The 18,649-nt window shown below is 41.0% G+C and overlaps 3 protein-coding genes across 3 annotated transcripts in view; all 3 read left to right on the forward strand.

The window, feature by feature from the left end:
* Positions 1–18,649, forward strand: part of LOC134661309 (HIG1 domain family member 1C-like) — a 156,824-nt gene that overhangs the window by 106,290 nt on the left and 31,885 nt on the right. The window lies entirely within an intron of this gene.
* Positions 6,397–10,170, forward strand: LOC134661297 (ras-related GTP-binding protein A). The gene is made up of 7 exons (XM_063517295.1): positions 6,397–6,551; positions 6,639–6,738; positions 6,813–7,030; positions 7,239–7,405; positions 7,497–7,590; positions 9,534–9,686; positions 9,984–10,170. Exons 1-7 carry the CDS (start codon positions 6,540–6,542, stop codon positions 10,161–10,163), a joined length of 924 nt encoding a protein of 307 aa, XP_063373365.1. The 5' UTR covers positions 6,397–6,539; the 3' UTR covers positions 10,164–10,170.
* LOC134661852 (HIG1 domain family member 1A, mitochondrial-like) lies at positions 15,351–16,267 on the forward strand. The gene is made up of 2 exons (XM_063518064.1): positions 15,351–15,484; positions 15,992–16,267. The coding sequence occupies exons 1-2, from the start codon at positions 15,391–15,393 to the stop codon at positions 16,210–16,212; spliced, it is 315 nt and encodes a 104-aa protein (XP_063374134.1). The 5' UTR covers positions 15,351–15,390; the 3' UTR covers positions 16,213–16,267.

Raw genomic sequence — 18,649 nt, forward strand, 5'->3', positions numbered from 1 at the left:
CCTGTTTGCCTTATTCTTATGATGTCAAAATAAAATGTAATTCGTTTTTAATTTACAGAGATTTATTATTTTTCTATCTCAAAATAGTACCTATTACCTAGTCCCACACCGTCAGAAAACTGGGGCTATACGGTACAATTATTGGAGTAAAACATTAATAACTCCAAATTTTATATTTAATTTTACAAACGGGTCAACCAGATCTTGACAGTAGAAAAGGGCGGCAAATTTGAAAAATGTAGGCGGGAAGGGATATCGTCCCATAGATTCCGTACCCAAAGGGTAAAAAACGGGACCCTATTACTAAGACTCCGCTGTCCGTCCGTCCGTCCGTCTGTCACCAGGCTGTATCTCATGAATCGCGATAGCTAGACAGTTGAAATTTTCACAAATGATGTATCTCTGTTGCCGCTATAACAACAAATACTAAAAATAAAATAAAATAAATATTTAAGGGGGGGCTTCCATACAACAAACACGATTTTTTTGCTCTATTTTTTATTGATGGTGCGGAACCCTCCGTGCGCGAGTCCGACTCGCACTTGGCCGGTTTTTAAATAACTTTCGGGACAAAAACATCACGTCATGCATACCGAACAAGAATTCCGAAAATCTTTTTTAGCTGTAAACTTGTAAAAAATGAAATACCTTTAATTTAACTATAATCATATGATCGATATTAAACTTTCGTGAGACATATTTTAAACTGTGAAGGACCCGAAACATGTCGCCAATAGCGACTAAAAATTCAAGTGAGTGAAACCGTTGTCGTATAAACAGTTTATAATCATATGTATAATAACTAGTGATCGTTATTAACGTGCAGTTTTCGTAGCAAAGGGTATGGTTGGCAGAAAAAACAAATACATTTGAATATTCACTTTTGTTCTTAACTATAAAATAAATTACACCTGTAGATAAACTCTTTACGGTACAAAACCTTTTCCGCCCCAACCCTAATATATTTTTAAAACAATGTACGTCAAATGACATTAAATGTCATAATTGTCATAAAAATACAACTATAGTTGCGTGCAATATTTTAGAGACTTAAATTAACCTTCCTGTGACTTCCGTTAACGTAGAAAGGTCAGTTAAGCTTTGGATTCCTCCGAAAACGGTGCCGTCATATGACGGCCGTCATATAGCGGCCGCAAAAGACGGCCGTCTTTACGGTGGCGACATGTGGAAAGTACCACGGCGTCATAACACACCGTCATCCACCAAGGTCAAAGCGGCAAATTTGAAAAATGTAGGCGCGATGGGATAACGTCCCATAGAAAATTTGAATTTCACGCCTTTTCCTACTGACAAGATTTGCTTGATCATCTATAATTTACTTGGAGGATGAAATATCATCAGAAGAGGAAAATAATCGTAGTGCGGAATCATTTATTCAAATCTGGTGTCATTTATTCAAAATGGCGTCACCGCTATCTAATAAAACGTTCACGAAACTATCGACAAGGTCATGACGGCCGTCATCTTACGTTACGTTGACAATCAACGTAACGTAACGCCGTCTAGGAAACCGCGCCATCTTGTTTACATAGACAACGTTCTAGTGACGTCAGTCAACGCTATATAGCGGCCGTAATATGACGGCACCGTTTTCGGAGGAATCCAAAGCTTTTTAGCTATTAAAAATGGTTTTTTTTTTCCAATTGACATGAACAACTGACAGCTAAATATGTTGAGCAAATTTTAGTCGTTTATTCAGTATAATTTGGATAAGTGATTATAAATATGTAATATAAATCTCATAATTTGTGAAATGTATAATGTTTAAAATACTTGCGTATTTGTTTTTTTGTCAAGTCAACCATACTTTGCTACCAATACAGCACGTTGATAACGATCACTAGGTTATAGGTTATAGGTATTCGCGGGCTTGGTTTCCGCAACTCGACGTCATATTATTGCGCCTATTTTGCGTGATGGGTTGGCGGCCTATTCCTGCCAACCCAGCTCTACCAGGAAGCCTAGCAGACCCTTGACGTTGCCAACGACTTCTGGGAGCGACCCCGGTGAGCCGAGGTGTTGTGCCCGGTATTCTGCCACCCCTGGGCATTCGAGAATGACGTGGGCGGCTGTCTCCTCTGCCTCCATGCACGCCCTGCAGAGGGGGCTATCTGTAACACGTAGGGTTAGTAGGTGTTTGTTAAATGAGGCGTGGCCGGTTATGGCTCCAGCTATAAGCCGGAGCTGTGGTCTCTTCAGCTGTCGCAGCCTCCGTGACAGATTGGGGTTGAGTGTCGGGAGGGCTTCCTTCGCCTGCCTGCAGGTGACTAGGTTAGACCAGTATTGTTGGTGTTTTACCTTGGTGTTATGACGCAGCATGTTCCGGAGCCAGGCAAATGGCAGAGGTATAATTGGCTCAGGTCCTGCCACCTTCAGTTCCGAGCCACCTCTCGCCAGGATGTCGGCTGCATCGTTACCTCGTGAGTTGCTGTGTCCTTTGATCCACTGCAGAGTTACGCCATTGGTGGTACATACCTCTGACAGAGCTTTGTGGCATTCGTAAATTAGCCCTGAAGTGAGAGTATAACTTTGTAGAGCTTGCAGTACTGATCGACTATCAGAGAGTATGCGGATGGGGTAGTCCAATACTTCCCTTGAGACGATTGCGTGTGCTGCCATTATGATGCCCATACATTCCGCCTGGAAGACTGTGTTATGGGCACCAAGTGGTGTTGAGATGTGTATGTTTAGGTCCTCTGAGAAAACCCCAGCGCCAGTGCCTGACCTTGTCTTTGATCCGTCCGTGAAGATTCTCAGCTCCCTTGGGTTGAGTCCTTCATGGGGTTCTTCATGTAATTGTATTTTGTATTTCTTGTCGAAGACGAACTGCTTGGGTATCCTGTCAGTCACCGCTTCTATGAGCGGTTCCCTACCTATGGCCTCGTAGAGGATTTCGGTGTGTGACACCCTAGGCGGTCTCCAGAGATTAGATTTTTTAAGACGTATCGCCGTAGCTAGCGCTTCCTGTTGTATAAAGAGGTGCAGCGGCGGCAGGCCCAGTAAGGCTTCCAGGGCCGCGGTTGGTGTTGTCCTCATGCAGCCCGTTGTCGCCATACAGGCCAGCCTCTGGAGTCGTTGTAGTTTAGCCTCAACTGTGGATAGTTTGGTGCGTGGCCACCATACTATCGCTCCGTAGCTTATTATTGGTCTTATAACTGCCTGGTAAAGCCATAGAGTTAGCCTGGGAGTTAATCCCCAGGTTCTACCCACCATTCTACGACATTGCCAGAACGCGACTGTAGCTTTATCAATTTTGCCATTTAAGTGATTACTCCAATTTAGCTTGTTGTCAAGTATTACCCCTAAATACTTAACCTCTGCAGATAGTTGGAGTTCTGTATTGAACAGTTTGGGAAGGCGGTAGTTTCCCAAATTGCGTTTGTTGGTGAACATTACCAGCTCCGTCTTGTGGGGATTGACTGTGAGTTCGTTGTTGATGCACCAGCGCTCCACGATGGCTAGTGCAGAGCGGGTAACGTCGCATACCGTACCTGTGTGGTTGCCGCTCGTTAGTATCACTATATCGTCAGCATAGCCGATTGTGTAGTAGTGATTGTTGTTTAGTGCCGTGATTAGGTCGTTCACTACTAGGTTCCATAGAAGTGGCGATAGAACGCCCCCTTGGGGGCATCCCTTTGCCACTGATGCCTGCTGTGTCTCGCCTGTCCCAAGTTTTATGACCCTCTGGCTCAACATGTTGTTTATCCACTGGGTCATAACTGTATTCGCTCCATGTCTTACCAGTGCTGCTGCAATGCTGCTGAACCTAGTCCTGTCGAAGGCCCCTTCTATATCTATAAAGGTTCCTAAGCACATGGACCTGCTTTTAATCGCCACCTCAATTTTGCTTACCACTGCATGTAGTGCCGATTCTGTAGACTTGCCAGGGCTGTAGGCATGTTGGTTGGGATGTAGGGGCACGTTACTCAGCACCCCCTCCCTCAGATACCTGTCGCACAACCTCTCCAAGGTTTTAAGCATGAAGGAGGTCAGGCTGATGGGCCTAAAGGATTTGGGATCCGAGTAGTCGCTTTTACCTGGTTTCGGTATGAAGATGACTTTGACCTCTCTCCACCGCTTTGGCACGTACCTGTGAGCCAGACAGGCGCGCAGAACGGTGGTCAGCTTCAGAGTGAGATGCCTGATGAACGATCACTAATAATAACAAAACCTTTACGTTTTTGACAGCAGCAAATCAATTTAACGAAGAAAATTTTAATATATATTGTAAAGCATAATTTTCTTTTCCTGTCTCTAAAATCTTTATTAGTACATTATTGTCGAGGCTCGGAAGTAGCTACAGTAGCTACTGGCTGAGGATTCGTTTTAAACGGACGACCTTGGGAGTCCGTTTAATTGAATCCGAAGCCAGCATGTAGCCTTCCAGCCGAGTCATATATAGTGCTTTTCTCAAAAATGGTGCAAGAAATAGAAATATTTTACAGAAGTAACGTTTTAATTTTCACAGAAAAAAGTAAAACCATTAAAAAGATTGGAAGTGTATTTTTCTGCTGAAAATACGTCAACCTATTTGAGACACCTAAATAGTCGCGGTACGCGCGATCATCTGTTTGGCTGTTTAACGGACCTATGCCTTCATTTGATATGGCCATTTAAACTTTTAAAAAGTTTGGAACTCGTTAAATAATGGAATTTGTATGCAACATTGCAGTCCCGAAATCGAGACTGCAATATTTTTAACTTTTTAATTTTTTGACTGACCATAAACTACGCACTTCTCGACCAATTTTTTAACCGGCAACGTCGACTTTGCCGTCCATTTTTGAGAAAAATAATTTACTCTTTGGTACCCTTTGCGCCTGCATATTTTAAATTTGCCGCTTTTTTCTACTGGCGGAAATAGCTTGACAGACTAATCAGACCAAATCAAACTATAAGCCGCCTCCACACTCGTTCGTGAATCGCGGCGCGAAGCCGTGAACGCGAGTGTGGAGTCAAGTTCGCAGATCTGGGAAATCGACTCCACACTCGCTTTCGCGCCTTCGCACCGCGATTCGCAGACGAGTGATAAGGGGGCTATAGATGAGATGAGATATGGCGGGCGGGATGAGATGAGATAAGTAGAGCCCAGACGAGCTGGGTAAATCAACCGATTTGATCAGGAAAATAATTGGCGTCAATCTCATCTAGCGTCCACAAGAACACAAATTTAATCACCAATTTGCATTCCACAGATACTAACTTCGAAAATTGACATTTTTGTGTCCGCACCTGCTGATTAGATCGGGGAATCAAATTGGCGTTTGCGTCCGCACGGCCTGATTCGATCGGACAATTTCATGAGATTGGCGAAAAATTTTCTCGTTTGGACTCTACTATATTGTCCAGACGAGGACAATTTTTCGCTAATGTGATGAAATTGACCGATCAAATTAGGCCGTACGGGCGCAAACGCCAATATGACGCCAATACAATGGTGTTGGCAACTGTCAAAGGTTTGCATAGCTGGCGCCATCATAGCTTGCCCCTTTTTCTATTACGGGGATTAGACTCTCGCGCGAGCCACGAGACGAGTCGCGAGCCGCGCCACGAGACGCGAGTCCACCACCTACACTCGCGTTCGGCTTGTCATTCGGTTATAAACCTTATGCCGTGCCGTTAGTGTTTAAATTACATTAGCTCGACGAGCTTGCGAGCCACGAGACGAGCCGCGAGCCCAAAGAGAATATAATCACTTGCACAAGACCAAGACTGGGATTGACAAGACCCGTCGATTATGACATGATTATGACTAGTAATATTACGGAGGTGCGGACGCAAGAATACCAATTTGTGACTCCAGTATTCACGTTTTATTTTATTTAGAACGCTCAAATATCACCATAAAACTAAAATTGGTGATTAAATTGGAGATCCTCGCCAAAGTATGTTGCGTTCTCGCGCGCGAGTCCATATTTGAAGTCACGCGTAATGGCGTCGCGCGCGAGAAAGCAAATCATGCTAGCAGGGAGTCGGTTCGAAAAGAGAAATCGTGTAATGTATTGGGCCCCATATATTCCACGACTCTTCTCTTTCCGCACAGACTAGAATGAGAATTTTTTTCTGATCAAATTGACAATTTGATCATCCCGTCTGTACGGATATGATGGTCGTTCTTGTCTACGTGACAGCGTGATAAAACGGTGTCCGTCACTTTCTTTCCCACGGTGTTAAACAGTGACAGTTATTTTATCACGTGGATAAAGATGGATAAAGCTATCCATAATAAGGCTGGTATCGTTTAAACAAAAAAAAAAAAAAGAATTGGTGTCTATGACATAAAGTGACTGACGAGTTGACGACTGTCGAACAGTGTTTTTACGCCTACTGTTATTTGTAATTTTTTAGTTTACATATTTTAATTAAATTCTTTAAGGTAATTAAATCACCCCAGGAAGATTAGTTGGTAAAGTGGTATGAGTTTGTTTATGCTTCTAACAGGGTGCATAAAATCGTGTTCCAGATAATACCGTCTATCTTATAAAGTTGAAGGCCTTCGTAGTACAAACTTTGTCAACATGAAGAAAAAGGTACGTCTTAAAATATATTTCTTTGCTCTTTTATTATCATCATAACTGTTCTAGTTCTAAACTAGTGACGATTTTTATATTTTAAAGGTACTGTTAATGGGTAAGAGTGGCTCAGGGAAGACAAGTATGAGGTCCATAATTTTCGCCAACTACATCGCAAGAGACACCAGACGGCTGGGCGCTACAAGTTAGTAGCTAGTAGTATGTGTGAAGTTGTCCAAGGGTTTGTGTTGATGGTTAGAGTGTGCCTGAATGTTTCAGTCGACGTGGAGCACTCTCACGTGCGCTTCCTGGGCAACCTGGTGCTCAACCTGTGGGACTGTGGCGGCCAGGAAGCATTCATGGAAAATTATTTTGCTTCTCAAAGAGACAACATTTTTCGAAATGTTGAAGTACTTATATATGTGTTTGATGTGGAGAGCAGAGAAATGGAAAAGGACATGCATTACTATCAGTCCTGCTTGGAAGCTATTCTTCAGGTAACCTTATTAGTATTTTATGGTATTTTATTTGTTTGAGTTGTCATAAACGCAGAGCATTTTCATCTTACTGTCTAGTTTTAATTGTTACCATTCTCTATCAATACCTTTTCTACTTTGTATTGCACAATGTATAAATTAAAAGTAACTTAAATATAATTAATGAAAAAATACATAGTTCTTAATATTATATTGGTGAATATTCCAGAACTCACCGGAAGCTAGGATATTCTGTCTGGTGCACAAAATGGACTTGATACCCGAAGAATCGAGGGAGGAAATATTTAAGGAAAGAGAAGAGGATCTGAAGCGACTCTCCAAACCCTTAGAGTGCACTTGTTTTCGGACCAGTATATGGGATGAAACATTATATAAGTAATGTTTATATTATTTACTAATGACTGTTATGTATTTTATGAAGTGCCTGTTGTTATATGTGATTTAAACATAATCATGTTTGTTCCAGGGCGTGGTCAAGCATAGTATATAAACTTATACCTAATGTTAAAGCTTTAGAATCTTCATTGAAACAATTTGCCTCAATTGTGGATGCTGATGAAGTAAGTTCAATTTAAAATATAATAACACTAGCGACCAGCCCCGGCTTCGCACGGGTTAACAAATTATACATAAACCTTCCACTTGAATCACTCTCGCGTCAAAATCCGTTGCGTAGTTTAAAAGATCAAAGCATACAGACAGACAGACAGACAGGGAAGCGACTTTGTTTTATACATGTAGTGATCTCTCTCTCTCTCTTTAGCCCTTTTCTACCCTTCGGGTGTAGGCCTCCTTCATTCTTCTCCATTCGTCACGGTTCTGTGCAACCTGGAGCCATCTCATCCCCGCAGCCCTTTTGATGTCGTCTTCCCAACGCATATTGGGTATACTTGGAGGACGTTCTTCCCCCCATGGTCGCCCCTCGAGTATTCTTTTACTCCACGAGTCGGTCTTTCGTGCCATATGACCAGCCCATTCCCACTTCAAACAGTTCAAACTGGCTACGCGTTTTACAACATCCGTGACCTTGCTCTGCTGTCTCAGCCACTCATTCGTTTTACGGTCTCTCAATGTGATCCTCACCAATTTTCTCTCTAGCGCCCGCTGGACAACGCTTAGTTTACGTAATATGCCTTTGGTGAAAACCCAGGTTTCAGCTCCATAAGTGAGAACAGGCAGGATACTATGTAGTGATAGTGATTAATAACTACAACACCTGTTAAAATTTAAAGAACAAGTATAACTATATGTCTACCACTTATCTAAGGGGGTTGGTAAAGGAAATGAGTGGTTATTTTCTAGTAGACATTGTAGAAATTGGGACTAAATCTAATTTATTATTTATTTAGTTAATTAACAAAATACAGATCAGATCAGCTTAATGCAGTCAAGCCTTGAACCAGTCCACAACTGATGATAACAACTTGTTCAGTTCTTACCAACCCCTTCCGCGTAACCCAAGGGTTGAACCTTATAATCAATAGCATTTTACAGTACATGTTGTTTACATATTACCTATTACTGCAATATTAGATATCATAGGAACACAGATCTTTAAAAAGGCGGGGTATATTCAATAGTGACCCTGCCTATGAAACAGGAGCTCCTGGGTTCAACTCCTGTTAAGGGCATTTATTTGTGTGTTTATTACAGATATATTTACCTATTATATCTATTGTTGTCTAGTACCCACAACACAGGCCTTATTAAGCTTAATAATATGGAGCTAGATAGATTTGTGTAAGATTGTCCCATCATATTATATTAACATATATATATATATATGTATTACCCCTCTATGATCTCCCCAGGGAGCTGGTGTATTCCCATTTGTTCACACCCCAATTTTATTTCATTACCGCCATACATGAGGTGGAGACAAATGGGAATGATTTATATGAATTCACCTACTCCCACCTGTGCCCGGCGGGACAATGAGAATACACCAGGGAGCTTATTCCTTCCACTTAATGTTTCGGACAAGTAAGATAGCTTATTGGCACCTTGGATACATATTACCACACAAAATCTGTTTTTATCTAATAGTTTCATCATGTCACGTAAAACTAAGTGAAAAAAAAATCAAGTGGTCCGACACGCACGGTTTTATAAGTGTTATTTAGTGCCACTTATTCTAGAAGTTTGTGCCATATTAAGTTACCATTGTGTTCAGAAGGGATATGATATTACCGAGGATGCGTATACATATTACCACACAAAATACTGTTTTTATCTAATAGTTTCATATGTCACGTAAAAACTGCGTAAAACTAAGTGAAAAAAAAATCAAGTGGTCCGACACGCACGGTTTTTTAAGTGTTATTTAGTGCCACTTATTCTAGAAGTTTGTGCCATATTAAGTTACCATTGTGTTTGGAAGGGATATGATATTTGATTAAGCGATGCGTCAAGTTCCATTAGTATTAGTATGTCTAGGTAGGTAGGTATAGTCGGTATAGGTCTGTAGGTAGTGTGTTATAATATGATGCGTGGTTATCGGTAGGTGCTGCTGTTCGAGCGCGCGACGTTCCTGGTGGTGTCGCACTGCCAGCGGCGCGCGCACCGCGACGCGCACCGCTTCGAGAAGGTCTCCAACATCGTCAAGCAGTTCAAGCTCTCCTGCTCCAAGCTCGCCGCGCAGTTCCAGAGCATGGAGGTAACCTCGCTCATTACTACATACTACAGGGGGAGGGGGGGCTAGCCTAGCCATGGTGTTACTAGACTATGACAACGCTACTGACTTACCTTGCGCGTAGACTTCGTAGAGTGATTCAAAGACTTGGGAAAATTGACAACCAAATTAAAACTAACAATATTTTTATTTATCTTCCGGTTGTTTGGTAAAACCCATCTGCTTAAAATACATAAGGGTTAAACCATAAATAACGTTTGTAATCTTATGGTTTAATTGTTTTTTTTTTTAATATATGAAAATAATAATGGTTTCGATCAGGTCCGCAACAGCGTGTTCGCAGCGTTCATCGACGGGTTCACGAGCAACACGTACGTGATGGTGGAGATGTCGGACCCGCGCATCCCGTCCGAGGCCACGCTCATCAACATCCGCAACGCGCGCAAGCACTTCGAGAAGCTGGAGAAGGTGTCATCCAGCGCGCCCCCGCACTACCAGTGAACCGCCCCGCCCCGCCCCGCCCCGCCGCACAACGCGCTCCCCATCAGGGCAGGCATATGCCCCTTTTAGGAACAATGTTAGGGTACGTTCACTGTGCCTAGGCCCATAATCAGCGACTCCCCCTACCTACTATATTCGGCGACATATGCTCTAGTGCGTATAGCATGAACGCTCGTTTATCTTTCTCTTTTCGCACACCTCAAAGCGCAGGCGGTTAGCCTAATGTGAACGTGTCCTTCACTCATACAAAATTATAGTCCGTGAACGATTTGTCATTGTTCTCCTGTCAAGTACATTTTGCGCAGTATATAGATCGCATATCGTAGTTTCTGGTGAGTTCTAAGTCACAAGAATTTACTGCTACCAAATACCACAATCATATAAGTATTGGCTACTAGCGCAATGCTATGCTGTTCTCGAGCCGGCCCTGGCCGCACTTGGTGGTTCCTTGTTGTTGGAACATCACACCTTCTAATAAAGTTGCTCGCTTTCTTTCTCCCTACACGTTTATATGGAAATGTATTTTCAAACATGTAAAAATAAATACCGTAACTCTAATTTATTTATGTATATTTTTCTTTGATTCTACTACTACGGGAGTTAAATTTAAATGATTATCCTCTTACATTTGTAATGACAATTTGATACAATATGGAATCTTAATTTTATACCTAGATCTCAATTCTTTTTCCGGCGAAGTCAACAACGACGCATGCATATTCGTAATATTGAACTTGGCTTTCATTTCACATTTATGTTTTTGATGATCATTTATATCCGTACCGTACCACCGCCGTCGTTGCTGGCAGCCGGGCCGTGTGTGATGTGTGTGTGCTCAGTGGTAAACCTTGTTACAAATATTTATGATTGTTCCCTTATAGAATCGTACCGCTCCCGGCCATTGTCGAGGCGACCAATAATACTTCTCGTGTAAATTATTATTTTATTACAGGAATTATATATAAAATGTTTAATAATATAGGTATTTTTACTCTTACACTACACTCCATTCCAGATAGGATTAGACAGAAGGAAAAACGGTTCTTCACAGAGCAATTTTTATGTCACATGTCAATCAATGAGTAACATTTCTGACAACTCATGCCCAATCCCATGGCCAACCCCATGACCACCTGATGGCCAACCACATGATGACGGTCATGCGGTACCAATACTAACCCATGATCATCTCCAGGACTTTCCCCACTACCACTGAGAAGGTAAATAGGAGGGTATGGCAATAAGGTATGTTGGGATAATACCTGACGATCTAGCACGAGTTGCGTTATCGCGCGCGACTCCATACATCAAGCGCGACTTCAAGTATGGACTCGCGCGCGAGAACGCAACTTATGCTAGACCGCCTGATGTGGGAAAAGGCCGAATGAATGAATAGATATTTTTTAAATACGAGCAAAAGAAATTGGGAATCTATTGGTAAGTATTTAAATACCTAGTAATGGACATATATTGAAGGGAGCCACACGAAATTTACAAATCGGCTACGGGGCCCTTTTCACACAAGCTTGTAACTTGTAATACAAGCGGATGTCACTTTTTGACAGAAAGGGACTTCCACTTGTACTTATTACAAGCTTTTGAGAAACGGGCCTATGGAGCGAAAAGATGTAGGTGTCTTACCTAGTGTAATTTTTCGATGGCGTCTAGTAAACCCCTCGAGTTTGGATTGGACTCATGTCATTCGTTCTGACGAGTCCAATTCTTTGGGGGTGTTAAGTAGTTTAAAACTGGATATTTTGGCAGAAACTTACTTTGGGAAGTATAATTAATGTGATTAATTATAATGTCAAAAAATATAGGTATCCAAATAAAGAGTATAAAAATCGGAGATCATAAAACTCAAGACCTTGCACTGTAAACAATTTTTGGAACAGATAGTATCTATCTAGCAAGTTGATTTCATAATAGGTCGGCGGCGGCGCAGAGTGAAGAGCCACGACGTCACGCCGCCTCGGGTACATGACGGCGCCGCGTCGACTCGGCGCGTGGTGTGCGCACCGCACTTCACGACGGGAAACAGTCGTCTGCAATACTGTCATTAGCATTAGACACATCATAATCTATACAAAATAATAGTTATTTGTGTTACAAGGAGGCAAAGTTGTTGTTTAACCGCTCCTGCTAATATTGATACCCGAGCAAGCTCTGGAATCTTAAGGGTTACGATTACTATTAGGTACTTACCAAAAAAAAAAATGAAATCCAAATACATGTTATAAAAAATGTATCATTCAATATCATCATGTAAGTTTCACAAAAAAAAAGTAATCGACTACGAGTATTTAAAAAATGCGCATTTTTAGAAGCAAATTTCAAATTTTAACTTTCGTACAAAAAAATTGTACCTACACAATTTTAAGTTGTGTTTTAGACCTAAGTTCGAAATTTTTTTCTATCGAGAGAAAGCCAAGAAATCAGGTTACTAAATAGAGAGAGACCTGAAGATTGGTAATTAAATGATTGGCAACAGTATTGTGATCTAAACAACTTAAAATTGAATGAATGAATGAATGAATGATAATTTATTCGAAACACTCATACACAACAACACTAAAATAGGCTTAAATCTAGGTAAATTAGTAGGTAAGTAACAGTGCTGCGAGGGGTTCCAGAAAAGGATAACACTCAGCATGTGTCGTAGCACATGAGTTGTGTTACGACGCTGATTTTCAGTGTACCCATTGACACTTAAAACAAACACAAAACAACACAGAACATAAAAACAAAACCGAAGCAGAATACAACAGAATGTGCAGTTGACACTGTAATTTGTTTATAAAACCGGGACATGTTTATTTATAAATATTTGTACAATACATAAATAGATACATATGTCTATATAAACTCTATAACACAGAGGTCGGTATAAATACAGGTGAGGGTAGGTCGGCTAGGTGGAGATCGTTTGTTCCTTGAGAAGGTGTAGTTTCAGTTTAGATTTGAACACGTATAGTGAACTGGCATTTCTTATTGGTGGCGGGAGGTTGTTCCAGCACCGCGTGGCTGCGTACCGGAAGCTGCCACGGAAACTAGCCGACCTGTGTCTTGGACAGATGAGGCGGGAGGCTTGCCTTACGTGTTTACGGGAGAACGTGAGTCTTTCATAGAGGTACGATGGTTGTTTGGTCAGCATAATCCCGAACAAGAGGGAAGCAAAGTGTAATTTTCTACGGGCCTCCATCTTAAGCATATTGCCACTATTTAAAAACGGCGTCACATGTGTTCGCGGTGGAATCGGAAAACAGAATCTGGCACAAGCATTCTGAAGCCTCTGTAGCTGAGTTTTTGTACGAGATAACAAGCAGTTTCCAATTACCGTATCCGCGTAGTTTAGTTTAGACAATACAAGGGTGTCACAAAGTTTTATTCGCATGTCAACACTTAAATAGTTCCGAATCTTGTATAAAACTGTGAGGCGGTAAAAACAATTACGTACAGTTTCAAGAGCGTGATTTTCAAACTGCAGTTTCTCGTCCATAATTACTCCCAGGTTTCTGGCTTCTGACACGCGAGGAATGATTTCGTCTAGAATACGGACCTGTGGGTTGCGTAGTATTGTATTTGCCACTTGATGTTTCGTACCTAGTATTAAAAACTTTGATTTCAAGGGATTCAGAACTAAACTGTTTTTCTTAGACCAGTATGCAACCTGATTGAGATCTTGATTTAATTTTGTAATGGCTAAATTAGTGTTTTCAGGCTTAAACGAAATATACATTTGTAAGTCATCTGCATATAAGTGGCATTTACAATTGTTGATATAATTTATTATGTCGGCGCTGTATAAAATGAAAAGGATGGGCCCCAAAATAGATCCCTGAGAAATTCTACCATTGCCTCAATAAATTTGTAAAAAAACACCCTCGGCTTTTTCCACTTCATGATGAAGTGGTAAATTAAAAGCCAAGGCTCAGCAGGAAGTAGAAATATTTCTACGTCGACCTAACACCATCTACTAACCAACATTGTATGTACTTACCATATTCTTGGAGATAAAGTACCTATTGAAATTGATATAAATGCGCTACGGTTTTTCAAAAACTGCTGGCTGAACCTACTCCACCTATACCTAGGTAAGTATGCAACTAAACGCTAACCGTGCTCTTTCCATCTATCTATCTTATCTTGTCTTATCAACTTTGTTGTTAATAGTATTTAATGCAACCGTTGTTTAACAGAGGTCAAAAAAGGCGAGTGGCGTGAGGCGAAGCCGAAAATTATTAATAAAATAAAGACGCCACGCAAACGCCACGAGTATTTTTTGACTCTGTTAAACAACGTTGCATATATACAATACTTTTTCTACGACCTAGCACTTACTTACCTACTTTCATACTTTGAAATAAAATTGTAAATTTAACAAATATTTTCATTCAAAAAGTAGCAAAAATGGAGGGAACGTAGTGGTTATATTCTCTTTGCTTCTTTGCTACTTCTTGAATGGATAATATTTGTTTTTACAATTTTATTTCAAAGTAAGTGCTTGGTCGTAGAAAAAGTATTGTAGGTATGCAACGTTGTTTAACTGAGTCAAAAAATACTCGTGGCGTCTTTATTAACAATTTTCGGCTTCGCCTCAAATTGTTACTCACGCCACTCGCCTTTTTTGACCTCTCTTAAACAACGATTGCATAAAATACTATATCGACTTTGTTAGTTACACGGTATTGCACTATCCCCGACGATATATAATGCTTTCATAGAAAAAAGTACCTACTCCGTAATGCATACAATAAGCAAGGATCAGTAAAGTATGGAAGGTTTACAGGAATTGAAATGAAGGTCACATTTTGTAGCTCGGTAAATACCCCCTTGCAGCTGGTAGCGGCAGTTTCCTCACGAGTCACGGCACCAGTCGTCACATCATTGCATACGTCATCCGCTAATCGCGCTCGCGGTTCCCCGCCCCGCTGCCGCAGCTTGCACGCGCGAACACTCCGTCGCGTCGGGACCCCGCTCGCAGTCTCAGTCGCGTTGTTAAACCTACGGTGCTCGCTTGTCGGTGAATAATTGTTGAACATTTACATACATAGTCTTCACTGTTATTAGCCTTAATCCTTTAGGTAATTTTTAATTACGTACACCTAATTCTGATAAATCAACTCATTTTGGTGCGGTAGTGTTTTAGTGTTAGGTATAAATATTTCACAACATTTCGTGTGAAAGCATTTTAATGTAAGAGCTGTTTTCCTTGCAGATTAATAAAATGGCCCAAGGTAACCCCGTGTTTGACTACCACGAAGAGTCTCAAAGTGAGAAATTGGCGCGTAAATCAAAGGAATCTCCGTTTATGATTATTGGTAAGTACTTACGTCTGCCTCACACCACATAACCTTAACCTTAGTCAGCTGTGCTTATCGATCGACAATGGCATTGAGTTTGCGTTTTCATGTTCATACTGAATATTTTTAACTCTAACCTAACATCCTCCGGGATCGGGCATATGATGGACTAACTTCACTTTATAAAACCGCGCGATTGATAAAGACCTTATGTCGTGTCGATAACCGCGACCATTACATGCCCTCTGGTCTGACCCCTGAGGGCCTACCGCGAACCACGTTCGACGTGTTACCTCCCTGTCACACTTACGTACGAATTTACAAGTGCGACAAAGAGGCAACACGTCGAACGTGGTTCGCGGTAGGCGCTCTGGCCCTCGGATTTTTTTTTATTTATCTTGTAGTGACACAGATTTATGACGAGTCCGTCTATGGCCGGTCCAGGCGGGACAATTTTTCAGGTGTATCTGAGATAAAAACACGGCTTGCATTGTAGATTACGTAAAGTTGTTGTTTGTTGGGCAGGTCTAGGCGGGCTGGCGGCGGCCGTGGGCATGGGCGCGTACCAGTACAAAAGGCGCGGCGCCATGAGCACCAGCGTGTTCCTCATGCAGTTCCGCGTGATCGCGCAGGGCGCCGCCGTGGGCGCGCTCACCGCCGGCATGGCCTACACCCTCTTCAGGAACCACTTCTTCAAGCCAAACAAGGAGGACATCATCGGCGCCATCAAACCTAATGAACACTGATGCTCACATATTGCAAACCTGCTTGGTTAACTCTTAGTTTAATTTAATCGATCCGCAACTAATTATCTACACCAGCACAATGGCGTCATTAGCGTTTAATCTACTTGCGGAACCCGCAATGTCTATTTAAAAAAACGAGTGATTTTATTTGTAATATAAATATGAATTGGTGCTCGATGAAGTGAGAGTACCTACTTACTTAGTGAGCAAGGCAAGGATTGTGATATACTTTTGTTAGTAGGTTCTAAAGTTTCTGTTACTTACATTTCTTACGCCGACGACCATCGCGAAACAAATAGTACTACAGGTTGCTTATTAATTATTTTATAAATTACCAACGTGTTACGTTTGAGTAAAATTCACCACTGTTGTAATGCGTAGGTACCGGTCAGTCATTAATTTCTTATTATAAGTGACGTATTTATATTGCCTTTAATATATAATTATTACCAGGTACTTACCTAAATCCATTTATCTTATTAGTGTTGAAATATTAGATAATTGACGATGATGTGCTTGTTCGTGTGTGTGTGTGTGTGTATGTGTGTGTGTGTGTGTGTGTGTGTGTGTGTGTGTGTGTGTGTGTGTGTGTGTGTGAGGAATTGACAGGGAATTTAGGATTGAAGAATGTTTTATATCCCAGATCCTGAAATGACACTTGAATTGTTCAATTTACAGGTGTCATTTCAGTACAACATGGGAGGCAGATTGGTTGGACGATTGAACCGTCGCCTTTCGTCTTTGTCACTTTAGCACTGACATAAACGCTATCGAGAACGTAACTTACTTTCTATGCAACTCGCTCGTACTTGCATATTAGTGCGAGTAAATTGAAAGAAAATAAAAGACGTTAGCGTATATAGGTAAGTGTCAGTTTTACACTGTCAGTGACTTATGGTACGGGTACTGGGATATAAAAACAATAATTTTAGTGTCGGTTCGGTACCTACATATTATTTGAGCCACAACTATAAGCATTTAGAATTTAATTCCAATCAGACAAACCAAAATGTTATAATCCCTGATGAGGCTCCATACAAGAGGATAGCGGGGAGTTGCTAGAACAACACTGTTTATAGGTAAACAGTGGAAGACGGACGATTATATTTGGCTGGTAGCGTGCGCTGTAAATTTATTTATTTATTGTATTAATTAATTAGTCCTAATGGATGATGAATTGATGATAGATGAGGTAATGATTCGGATTGTTACGAAATGATACCTACCTTCTGATTCAGAGTAGGTACTTAATACTTATGACGAAAGTAATTTGCTAAATATACGCAAGTATTTAGTTGTAAATGGACGCACACGAAAGCTGGCCAATCGAGCAGACCTAGTGCCTCAGAAAAATTATTATCTATAATAGTACCAACATTACGATACAAGTGAGAAAAGTAACAAATTCGCAACGAGTTGCGATAAATTGAAACACGACCGAAGGGAGTGTTTAATATCGACACGAGTTGCTAATTACCTTTTCGCACGTGGATTGTACAACGTTTGACAGTACAGTATATGGCCCTTTAAATTTTCGACATAGGCACGTATTGTGGCAATTACCGTACTAGGGCGCTAAAGTAGCACCGTGCATATGTATTGTACATGTATATTGCGACGTTCGCGTAGGTATATTGTATTCGTCTCTTATACTTACCTACCTATTGGAATTCTGGGGCGAGCCCCCGTGTTAGATGTGTTACTCATACCTACAGCATTAAATTATTATGAAAACATCTTTTTCTTTACTTTTATTTTGACCAGACCATTTATTTTCATTTGCATCCTCTGAAAGTGGCTCATTGTTTATCTATGAAGCGAGCTGAAAGCAGGGTTGGGCAGTATTTCAATTACATGTATTTGAAATACGTATTTGAAATACAAATTAGTATTTTGTATTTGTATTTCAAATACTACCTCAAAAGTATTTTGTATTTGGTATTTCAAATACTGCACTCACATGTATTTAGTATTTTGTATTTCAAATACTTCAAGCTTCAAAATACATTTCTATAAATACATTTTATTAAATTCTATAATCCTAAAAAGTCTAATCTCTCGCACAAGCTGTGAGCCGACCGCGAACCTCCGATCCAGCCGAGATACAATTTTCATTGGCTGGATACTGGATCTATATTAGGTCAACTTCTGCGTGGAACTTTTCGTTTAAATCTAGGGGATAGGGTCATTGCAGTAGTTTCCGTCCATGCACTAGTTTTCGACGACTTGACGGATTATCAAATATATATTTCATTTTTAATTTACTACTTTTTGCGAAATCTTCATCTTCCTCGCGTTGTCCCGGCATTTTGCCACGGCTCATGGGAGCCTGGGGTCCGCTTGGAAACGAATCCCAGTAATTGGCGTTGGCACTAGTTTTTACGATAGCGACTGCCATCTGACCTTCCAACCCAGAGGGTAAACTAGGGCCGTAATT

This window comes from Cydia amplana, chromosome Z (assembly GCF_948474715.1).
Source record: "Cydia amplana chromosome Z, ilCydAmpl1.1, whole genome shotgun sequence".
Lineage (NCBI taxonomy): Eukaryota > Metazoa > Arthropoda > Insecta > Lepidoptera > Tortricidae > Cydia > Cydia amplana.

Coding starts and splice junctions, on each gene's coding strand:
- LOC134661297 (XM_063517295.1), top strand. Junction 7,406..7,496: donor TGGGATGAAACATTATATAA/GTAATGTTTATA, acceptor TGTTTGTTCCAG/GGCGTGGTCAAGCATAGTAT. Junction 7,591..9,533: donor CAATTGTGGATGCTGATGAA/GTAAGTTCAATT, acceptor GGTTATCGGTAG/GTGCTGCTGTTCGAGCGCGC.
- LOC134661852 (XM_063518064.1), top strand. CDS start 15,391: ATGGCCCAAGGTAACCCCGTGTTTGACTACCACGAAGAGTCTCAAAGT. Junction 15,485..15,991: donor ATCTCCGTTTATGATTATTG/GTAAGTACTTAC, acceptor TTTGTTGGGCAG/GTCTAGGCGGGCTGGCGGCG.